Raw genomic sequence first — 11,661 nt, 5'->3', positions numbered from 1 at the left:
GCTCCGCCCCCGCGGCCAGGAAGGAAGGCAGGCGCCCGCTTCCCTCCTCCTCCTCTTTCCCCTCAGCGGCCCGGCCATAGCCAAGCGCGGCGGCGCAGCCAACAGACACACAACCAGGCCGCCCGGCCGGCAGCGCCTGCCTGACTGAGACGAGCTGACTGACAGGCACTCAGCTCCTCCCCCTTTTAGCGCGAGCGCGCCGAAAGCGGAGGGAAGGCGGGGCCTTGGGGGAAGAGAGAGAGAGGGAAAGAAAGAGGCGGGGTGGAAGCGCGGGGTGCGTGCGCGCGCGTGTGTCTGTGAGGAAAAGCAAAGCCGGCGTAGGTAGGGCGAAGCTGGGAGACGCAAGGGCACAGGCGCGCTCTTCTTTCTTCGCGAGTCCCTTCCTCCTCTCTATCATACTTTCTACTGTAGCACGCCTCTTTCTGACTGTGGGAGCGCCCCCCCCCCGCCAAGATGTTGCGCCGCCCTCAGCCTCCGGAGGTGCTCAGTCTCTCAACGAAAACATGGAGATGTGGTAGAATGAAAACAAAGTCATTTTCGGCCGCCGGCCAGCTGGAGAAGTGGGCGGGCGTATCCGCCCCGGAGCCCCGGAGCCCCGGCAGCCCCGGAGCCGCGGCAAAGGTCCAAAAGAGCCGCATGCGGCTCTGGGGCCGCAGGTTCCCGACCCCCGGGCTAGGAGAAGCTTTACTCCCAAGGTAGTAAACAACATTCCTAAGTGTCTACATTTGACTGTGAGAATTGCTGTGCTCAAATGTGTCAACCCCCTCAGGTAGAAAGGAATGAATAGAGACCACGTATGGGGGGGGGCTGCTTAGGGAGAGAGTCCTTTGTTTCCTTACCTAATGAATAGGTAATGAAGGAAAGACCATACATGGTATAATTAGCATTGTGTTGTAACTTTAGATTGGAAGAAGTTTATGCATATGTATTGCTTTAACAGATAACAGCTATGTATATTAAGCAGGCCCCACCCTTTGGTGCTTGCTCAGCTTTTGGAGAGTGATCCCACTGAGCCTTTCTTGCTAGACTAGAAATAAACACCCTTTGTTTTCTCACCACTGCATGGAGATTTCTTTCAGCCTCCTACGTAGATTTTTGCTATATTTTGAACCCAACATTTATCATCGTTAGCAGGGATGGCAAATGTCAACAAAGAGTTGGATTTCATATCCATGAACGTCATATCGCCATCTCTTGGCCAACCAATTTTCTTTTCAGTGTCTCTTTCCTTCAAATGGAACAATAACAAAGCTGCCAACTGACACTGGTACGTCAGTACACTACATTTTTCTTCTTCTGCGCTTTATTTCAGAATACTCGCAGTTCTGAGTCGCAAGGAATGATGTCCCTAGGGGGTGTTTATTTTAAAAATCATTTACATGTTGCGCTCAACATGGCTCTGAACCTTTTACAGGGTTGTACTATTCCCTGAAGCAAAGCAAAAGACCTTTAGGTCCTGCAGGGAATTTATGTATTGTTGTATGGCAACAATAAATATATCTAAACATAATACTGCTCATGGAGCAGGGTCAAAAACCAGTGCGGGCTCCTATAAATCCAAACCATATGGCTCCATAACCTGAACAGTGGATTGGTACGTTTCCTTGTCTCTGGGCCTCAGAGAAGTTAATCCCCTACTCTTAGCCCTTCCTCACCAGCAAATTAACAGCACTGAGGGACTTCTGGCCTCCTCCTCCCGCCTTAAGGTGTTGTTGAGGGTTTGGGCAGGCCAGCTTTCAAACAGGGCTCCTGTCTCTGCCCTGCAGCTTCAAGGCATGGCTGGGCAGGCCTGAGGATACTTCTTGCAAGTAGATCACAGTTTTATGCCCTAAAAACGCCCCCAAAGCACTTCATTCAGGGGGATGAACTATGGAACACTTATCCTCCATTTCCAGTTTCTCAATGACATGACCTCCTCATGGCCATGAGTTTCCACAGGATGACAAAGCACTATGCGAGGAGAAATCTCATCTTATTGCTCAAGAACTCATCACCATCAATTACCTCAGTTCTTGTGCTAAATACGTCTGCCATTTTGGAAAGTGCAAACAGCTCACCCGTAACAGCTGACACTATGCATCAATTATTTTTAGCCCCTTTCTTAGATATAGAAGAAGAATTAGCAATAACTGAACAACCAGACCTTGCTCCCTCTATAAACATGACTGGCAAAGCACAACTGAGCATTGCGACTCCCTCTTTGTAACTACACGAGCACCTTGCTGTGTGCTGACAGTCAGAGTAATTTCCAGTTATACCATTTTCACAATGTAACAGGGGAATGTAGAAAACTGATGTCTCTGTTAGTGCTTGAAAACACATCGTTTCTATTTTAGAGAAGTAAAGCTCCTAGTCCTCATGGTTGAAGCAAAACTGCAAGCTGGGATACCCACCCAGATGGGTGGGATATTATTATTATTATTATTATTATTATTATTATTATTATTATTATTAGTGTGTCCAGTTGCTGAGAAAAGAGGATGCTTGGTGGGGCTTTTGTTGGCCAATATCCTGCACAGGCTAGCACTTTCTATAGTCCTCATCTCCACGTCTCTTCCTACATAGGTCATGCACACTGAGCCTTCTCCACACATGCTTTGTTAACTAAGCTGCAATTTCCAATATCTTTTTCATGATCTGCCGTTCTTCATTAAAGGGATAATACTTTTTTTGCTGCTCAATATTGTCAAGTCTGGCCTCCCTTCATTTATATATTAAGTTCATTAGGGTCCCAGAAGTGATTCTCTCTCACACACATCTGAAACACATCCTACATATTATTATTTTTTATCATTGCTTTAAAACTGCAGCCAAGCTGCCACATAATTTTGCGTATGCAGCACTTTTTCATTAGCGAATGGTGGGTAATAGCTTTGTTTTCTTCTATTTTCTATTCTGTTGCTGTGCTGCAGATATCTTATTTATAGGTCCTTCCAGGTTCCGATCAGCTTGAAAATGCCCATATTCCTGTTTCTGCTTTTTGCGGTTATCTGGAAACACAACCGGAAGAGAGCTTCAGCTCCCACACTTCCTGCCACACAACTCAGTTGTAACCACCCTGCCTCTTTGTATGTCACAGGGAAGTAAACCGTAGGATGGTGGAGGACGAGGAGCAGGAAGCTCTCTAATCAGGTGACACCACCATGAGAGAACTTTGGCTACTGCATCAAACTGCCCACAGTGAGGACAGGATGTTGGACCTCAATAGTTCAGTTGGTGAGAGTGCAGTACTGATAACACGGTTGCAGGTTCGATCCCCGTATGGGACAGCTGCATATTCCTGCATTGCAGGGATCTGGACTAGATTATCCTCAGGGTCCCTTCCAACTCTGCAATTCTAAGACCAGATGGGCCACTAGCCTCCTGATTCAGCAGGGCTATTTTCATGTTCTTATGGGGAAATACTGTGCATCATGTCTTGCTTATCACAGCCCAGTTGTAACTACACTAGGTCATAATATTGGTTAAAGTAATTCTGAAGTCCACTTGAAATTCATTTACATTATTCTCCTCAGCTAGCATGTGTGTTCCTTAATATAAAGGGGGGCGGGATACACTAATCACAGCTGCTTGCGTACTAAGGATTGCAGAAGAGAATCTGTCTTTTCCCATATTTCTAAAGAAGGCTGAACACTTCTGCTTTCAGGGGCGGGGGTTATCGCCAGTGAGCTTTGAAGTTTCTCTTCCCTGCCAAAAACTTGTGAGAGTATCTTGAGGTCTCTGGGAGAGACTGACTACCCTTTTCCTCCCTCCAACTTCAGCAGAGAAGAGAAGCAGAATCATGAGACCGTTGAGGATGTTGTCTCTCCTAGGCTGGGTGCTAATTTCAGGTAAACAAGAGAAAAATGCTACGTCAAGGCAACAGATCTTGCAGCATAAGGAGGAAGTCTGCCAAAATGCATGGGATGGCACTACAGAAAGTCCAGAGATAGAAGACTTGCGAGACAAACGGCATAAAGCGAAAGGTAAACATGCTATTTCTGTTGCAAACATGCTATTTCTGTTGCAAACATGCTATTTCTGTTGCAAACTGGCATAGCAATCTTTTGCATTTGCATATACCCAAATAACTACCTTGGAATCTTACTGCATTTATGTAAGCATAGGACCATATGACATGATGCCCTGATTTGTGGTTGGCTGCTGGCACAAGTTGCTGAATTGGTTGGCATGCCCATTTTCAAATTCCTTGTTTTTCCTGGTAAATTTGAAAAACTGTTTAGTGCCATGCTTAGGGGCAAAGAATCTCACCTCAGAATACAGTTGCGCATTGCAAGACAAACATTGCCAAACTTCAAAACCAACATTACACTATGGCAATTCTGAAGTTTCCACACCGTGGGAAAATATACTAGTAAATATCCGTTGTCACAAAATGTGTGTGTGTATGCGCACGCGCGCACACACACACAGTAAAGATACTATCCAATAATACAATAATGCCCAAGACTAGCACCTCTGTACTAAATAATGCAGCCTGAACTGCCTTTTCATTTTAATAGATACTTTGCTACCCTCTTACTAAGCTGGTTTGCCCACAGGTGCTAGGTGCAAAGGCCACTCACAGGAATAGCAGGACCAGAGCTTCTGACAGGGGCTATGGGGAGAACAATTTTGCGAATGCTTGTTGCAGAGATGCGGAAAGACTTGTCTTGTAATGAATGGCCTGGCTTGACTGCGATGCTGCACACCTGTCAAGGAGTGGACTGAGGAGGAATGGTGCGGACCGCCCCCTCCCCTCCTCCTGCACTTCCCAGAGAAGAGGGAGACAGTATAGATTTAGAACAGTGGTTTGCAGAAGGTTACAGTTCAGAGGCTGCAGCGGGGAAAAGCTGGGAAATACTGGGAGAGGAGCAGGAGGAGGAAGAAGCACCACCAGGGGAAAGACAGCTGACAGACTCAGTGTCTCTAGAAAGCATGCCAGACACCCACCCTCTCCCAGGTCCAGGCGGGCAATGAGAGTAGGAGAAAAGAAAGATCAGATGCAGAAAGCACAGATCAGCCGATGACGTATAATAGGAGAGACAGAGGGGGTGGGACTTTACTCGGAGCAACGCCATTATCCAAGAGGCAGCATTATGCATCTCTCTCTGTGAATATTAAATAAATTACCTTGGTAAGAACTTCTTGTTTTTCCCCATTTCTGGCTGCCAGCCATGAGGGAGGGGGATCGGATTCCCTGAAGCCTGACAACACCAGCAGCATGGTATCAACCCGATGGACTCCAATGAATGATTCTCTTTCTTTCCCCCAGAGACATGGCAACTGACCGGTCCAGTTGAAGTGCATGGATATGAAGGAAAATCTCTCTCTTTGTGCTGTCATTATCAAGAAACCTTTGAAGATAACACTAAGAGTTGGTGCAAAATGAAAAAAGGCTTACTTTTGTATTCATGCGAAAGTTTAATATCATCAGACGGAAAGGCAAACATGGACAGAGTCTCCCTCACAGAGAATAAGGAAGAACACTACTTTCAAGTGACCATGTACAATTTGAATCTGGATGATTCTGGTGTTTATTACTGTGATATATACCGTCCATTCTATTTCAATATCAGACACAGGGTGAACGTGACAGTTTCTCCAGGTAAATGCTTCTCCTCCTCCTCTCCTTGTTTGTAATGATAGAAATGCAGGGATGAGGAACTGGAGAAAGAAAAAATCTCCAGAACATCAATGAATAGATGAAATCATTCTCTTCATGCACTAAAATACAGAATGTTGTTGATACACCTGAGGAACTATGACAACAGTTTTTGTTGATTTTTTTTTGTCCTTTGCTGCCCCCTCAGATCCAGAAGAAAGGTTATCACTTACAGAAACACCAGAATTTACCACCTCCGTAGTAAAGTCCACCCACAGCCCAGATCCTACAGAGTGAGTATTTGGGTTCTTTCTCTATAACCATGTGAGGGGCTTTCTATGTTGGACCCACTTTTAATCTCCCCCTTTCGTCGCTGACCACTGAATTCTAAGATCCCTGGAGCTAATCTCTCCCAGATTAACTGGGGAATAGATGCCTGTGAATATCTGTCTGAAATATGGTATTTATACTGATGTAATGGACAGCAGATGCTTCCCATACAAGGAGCTGTGGTACTGGGCACTTTTGAGAATACCAGGGCTGAGGAAACTGCTACAACTCTTTGATTTTCATCTTGCTGCCCCGTGCTGAGGTTTGAACAGAAATTGGCTATGGTTTTTACTATTCCATGCTTGCAGGGTTGGGAACACTTCTATGACTTGCAGACTGATGGAACAGAGCATTTTTGCAGCCCCGTGGAGGAAACTTATAAACTGGGATGGGCAATGCTTAATCTGCATGATCTGGTGTCTCTTGACAGTCCCTTCAGAATCTGCTCTTGTGGGGGTTATGTTTGCAATCATTATGACTGAACAACAACAACAAAGGCACAAGTATGTCTATAACCCAAGAGCCCACGCAGTGGCGGAGCTTCATGCTCCGGCACTGTGGGGGGGGGGGGCGGAGAGCAGGCGGTGGCGGGGCTGGCACACATCCTGGGGGCATGGCATGCCACCTGCAGGGGCGTGGCACCCAGCGTGGGCGGGGCAGTCACGATGGCACCCCACCGGGATCGCGCTGTCGGGGGCGGTGTGCTCCCCCGCACTCCTCTTCCTTCGCCAGTGAGCCCACGTAAAAAACATAAATCATTAAAATGCAAAAGGTTTGGTTAGCTAGAAATTTGTTTCCAAAACTTTCTGTCTTATCATCAATTGCTGTGATGTTGAAGGGGTGGGAACCACCCGCCACAAACCCCTTTCCAAGGCCATTAATTACAACAGAAGGAATTACAGTATTACTGTTAATGATGATGATCAGTAACAAATTACATCATAAGGTACATGACGAAAACAAGCTGTATGTGTTTCAGGAATCCAATCTGATTGACTTCTGGGGGGGGGTTGCTCCCATTTTAACATCTCTGAAAAGGAGCAGTGCGGACCTCTGTGCACATTATCCATATCATCACCAGAAAATTGGGCTGGGTCAACACGACAATCTGGGCCAGCCTGGATGACGATGGTAATTTTGAAGGCGTTGCCATCACATTGAAATATTTGCTTGGATTCTTGCAAAAAAAACAAAACAACACCACCAACAACAACCGTTCCCTATGTATCATTTTTGGGAAGGGAGGAGGAATCAGAGATTAACAGCGCAACCCTGTGCATGTCTGACCAGGGGTTGGATTGAGTTCAGTGAGACTGACTCCCAAGTAGATATGCTGAGGAATCAATAAAATAAACAAGTGGAACAAAGTTGCGTATTATGTAGATGTATTTTTTACATCCATTGTTGAAATGGCTAATGGAAATATGTGGAATTTGATATTCTATTCTTTTTTCTTTTGCCAGAACCCCCCCAGAATCGAAGCTCTACATTTTGATATATAGTATCGTTCCACTATTTATTCTTGTCTTACTTGCAACTGTGGTGCTGCTTGTGATGTCAAGGAAGAAGAAAACAGGTCAGAGTGATGCTGTATTCTTCGTGTATTCCTGCACACGCTTCCTTCCTACTTGAATTTTATTCCGCATAAACCTAACACAGGAGCTCTGTTAAACAATTCACCTCTGAATGTCACCTGTTTGTAAAACTAAGAGTCAACAATCCTCTGTACACATACCATATTTTTCCGTGTATAAGACTAGTTTTTTCCCCTAAAAAATAATGTCCAAAATTTGGGGGTGTCTTATACACAGATATATCTCCCCCCATTTTCTTAAACCGGAGTCCCCCTAAATAGGGGGCGCCTTATAGATGGAAAAATACGGACACAGGAGAACTTGCTTATAAGTAAACATGCATCGGTCTACAGAGCCTCCAACTGCGGGGGGGGGGGAACCACATGGCAGCAGGAGGTATTCGACTAATTTTTTAAAATATAATAATTTTTATTAAATTTTGCATACATTATTTTAGTCATCCATTGATATTCATCTCTTATACATATTTTTGACTTCCATCAACCACTTCTCAAGATTTTCAAATTTCCTAATTTCTTCTTGTATTTCCAACCTCACTATTACTTTTTATCACAATAATTATCACCTTCCAAAATTATCTCCGTAATATTTCCTAAAATTAACCTTACAAAACTTCTTGCAAACCTACTAGTGTGATTTGTTGTTTACAATTGCCTTTCAAATATTTCTCAAATTTAGTCCAGTCCCGCCGGTTTCGAATTCTTCCTGTCATCTTGTCCAATTCTTCAACTAAATTTTCTTCTTTTTTAAAAAAATAATTTTTATTATTTTATACTATACTACTACAAAAAAAATAAAACATACATTCATATACATTTTCCAATTTTGGCTAACATAGCCATGACTTCCCTCAGACCTTCCACATGGCTTTCTAAATTGTATCTTAGTATTATACTTCTTTAATCTACCATTGCTTATATTATTATAAATCTCAATCATACATTAACTACCATACTTGCAATAATATTTCTACACCTTAACTACAAAGCTTCTTGAAGTCCTATTAGTGTATTCAACTGTAAATTGTCTCTCAAATAGTTCGTAAACTTATGCCAGTCTTTGATGAATTTCTGGTCCCGCTGTTCCTGGATTCTTCCCGTCATTTTGTCCAGTTCTGCATATTCCATCAATTTCACTGTCCAATCCTCTTTCGTCGGTAATTCTTCTTGTTTCCACCTTTGCGCTAGCAAAATCCTAGCTGCAGTCACTGCGTATTGGAAAAGTTTAATATCCTGTTTTTCAATGTCTGTACCTATAATACCTAACAAAAAGGCTTCTGGTTTCTTAGCAAAATTATATTTCAACATTTTTCTCAACTCATGATATATCATGTCCCAATATATCCTCACCTTTTTGCACTCCCACCACATGTGATAAAAGGTACCAACACTCTTCAACTAAATTTTCATGCTGGTGACATGGGACTCCTCTTCCACCACTGGTCCCTTTGCACATGCCCAAGCTGCCCCAAAATCTGTTCTGAAAGAGTGGTGGGGGGGAAGCCCCAGAACACATTTAGGGCGTGTGCAGGGAGAGAATGTTCTGTTGCACAAAGATAAATACTTGTACTGATGGAGCCTTCTCCTTAGAGCTAGCTTAGATACAACCCATTGAGAGGGTGCAATATGGAGAAAGGAGAGACTCAAACAAATATTAAGCCCCAAGCTTCTTGGAATCTTAAGAGGGGCCTGAGTGACAGGGAGCAAACTGAGAAGCTGCATGGCTGGCAGTAGTGATAAGCAATATATCAGGCTCTGTGGTCTTAGGGCTGCAAATCTATGCACACTTACCTTGGAGTAAGCTCACTGAACTCAATGGGACTTGCTTCCGAGTACATAGGCCTAGGGTTATTTGTTTGTTGGTTTATTATTTATATACCACTCTTCAACCAAAGATCTCAGGGAGGTTCATAAAATAAAAACACAGGATAAAAGCACAGAAAAAAATATTCAGTATTATCTCCAGTAGGTGTAATTCCAGTGCGGAATTTCAGTCAAGCAGATCTTTCTTACCACCTAACCTGTTGTTGCAGTTGCTTAGTTTGACCTACCTGATTTCCAATTGATGCATCCATTTCAGAATCACATTTTCAGAGAAAAGAGGAGCTAAATCTACCAGAAAGGGTAAGGCAAAATCTCACATCACTCCATGATAAGATTTTTTTTATTAATATTATTTATAAAATAAATATTTATGTACCATGTCATGAAAAATGCATGAAAGTGGTTTGCCGCAGCATAAAAGGCACATGAATGCAATCGCAATAAGTAACAATAAGTAGCACCAGAACAGTCTAAAAAAATTATTTCTGAGAAGTGGAATAGTAGTACTGAGGAGCAATGAGGAAGATCTCCAGATGTGGTGAAAGTCACGTCAGAAAATACCACAATGTGATATCACAGCTCTGGGTTAACCAACCTCATATACCAAACATGCTTAAGTCTACTTAATGCATGAAGGGGTTAATAGCATAGAGCAGAGCTTTCCAACCTGTGTGTTGTGTTGGCTGCAGTGTATCACACGAATACTCCCCGTGCTCCTCCCAGGGCTGGAAAGGGGTGAGTCTAACCTCTGGTTTGCTAGTGAAACTGAATTACTGTGTTGCAAAATGAGGCATGTCTAAAAAGTGTGTCACCAACATGAAAGTTTTGAAAGCTCTGTCATAGAGTAAGTAAGCTGTCCTGCCAGCCTTAGCCAAGTCCACTTCCCCCTCACAAGTCTTTGTTCCCTCCCCGGTCTACCTGAGAAACTCAACATGCTCCAGCTCCAACCAATTTCAGATGAGTACAAAGCTCCCTTTCTGTGACTTGTTTTCAAAACTGCGTTTACCGGTACTTTCCCTCTCACAGATGCCTGCCCACAATACCGAAGATACTCATGATAACACCATTTCTGACCAGCCTCCAGACCATAATGGGGCGGGACTCTACAGGATTGTTAAGGTCCTTCCTGAAAATGACTATGAAGAGATTCACTCCCAGGAAAAGGTAGGAAGAAAGTGAATGCTGTAACCAGCATCCTTATTAGCCACTGCCATCTGTTTGCGCTAGTATGGGCCTTCGGTCTCACTCAGCAGGGCTCTTATGCCATCTTACGTACAGGCTGCCTGAGGCTTGTTCTATGCTTGTTAGCATTTCTAATCTAATTCTCTTTCAGACTTCAGAGGAACAAGATGAGGTGTCTTATGCCACACTGGATATTTCAGATCATCATCGTCTCATGTATGACAACATAAATCTCTCCAGGCCAGCCCACCCAGAGACACCTGATCAGGAGGTCTTTTATACAGAGGTGAAGCCTGACCATTAATATATATATATGTCCAAAAGTGTTTCTTTCAGTGCACTGTCATGTGGGTTTTATTATCCAGGCTCCAGACCACTTCTCTAGCTCAGAGACCCTTCCCCTTTAAAAGGGTAACTTGCAATAAAATGAGGTTGAATCACTGCTCTGCTTCAACAAAACCAGCTGCTGGGCAACTGCAAAGTGACAGCAGATCCTACTCTTACAGTAAAAGGAAAATGCTGGATCTGCATTAGCTGCAACCACATACGGCAAGAAAGCATATGCCATAGAGGTAAATATAATTTGAGCAGGGAGGCTTTAATGTACCTTAATGCATGACTATATACTATTTATTTGTAGAATACCTTCCCCAGAAAGATTTCCCTGCTGCAGCAATTTGGGCACCAGGTGCCTTTTATCCCAGGCCTTTTAATTTCAATTATATGCTTTAGTAGCGTATTTAGATCTGGCCCCAAATTGATTACTCTTTGCTGGGTGTGGTGGTGTTTTCCAGCTAGTGCTTATATTTATTCTATACTGTTTTTTATAGTTTTATGGCGGTTTCTGAGTTATTTGTATTGAGGTTATTTAACTGACCCAAATGTGTTTGTGTATTTGATTGCTTTCTGTACGCCACCCAGAGGACATTGATCGATCAGCTGTTCAGAGAATAAAACAATAACAATAATCTGTATCCTAGAACTTGAACCTGCAGCATTGATTATAGGCTCTCCTGTTTAAAATGAAACTCATTTCTGCTACTTGTGGCTACACAGCAAAGTTTGACACGGAGAAGCTTGGAAATCAGCAAAGGAGCTTGGGCAGGAGTTCTGGTAGTCAAAAGGGAAATATTATAGGAAGTCCAGT

At 43.5% G+C, this 11,661-nt stretch overlaps 1 protein-coding gene across 1 annotated transcript; it reads left to right on the top strand.

Annotated features, from left to right (window-relative positions):
- The first annotated feature begins 5,419 nt into the window (after positions 1-5,419).
- Positions 5,420-10,823, top strand: LOC117039040 (CMRF35-like molecule 8). Its single transcript, XM_033136077.1, has 6 exons — positions 5,420-5,587; positions 5,793-5,877; positions 7,378-7,490; positions 9,589-9,632; positions 10,359-10,496; positions 10,666-10,823. The coding sequence occupies exons 1-6, from the start codon at positions 5,431-5,433 to the stop codon at positions 10,816-10,818; spliced, it is 690 nt and encodes a 229-aa protein (XP_032991968.1). The 5' UTR covers positions 5,420-5,430; the 3' UTR covers positions 10,819-10,823.
- Positions 10,824-11,661: the final 838 nt, after the last annotated feature.

This window comes from Lacerta agilis, chromosome 2, assembly GCF_009819535.1.
Source record: "Lacerta agilis isolate rLacAgi1 chromosome 2, rLacAgi1.pri, whole genome shotgun sequence".
Lineage (NCBI taxonomy): Eukaryota > Metazoa > Chordata > Lepidosauria > Squamata > Lacertidae > Lacerta > Lacerta agilis.
The sequence above is the reverse complement of the archived record's forward strand: the minus strand, read 5'-3'. Positions and strand labels throughout refer to the sequence as shown.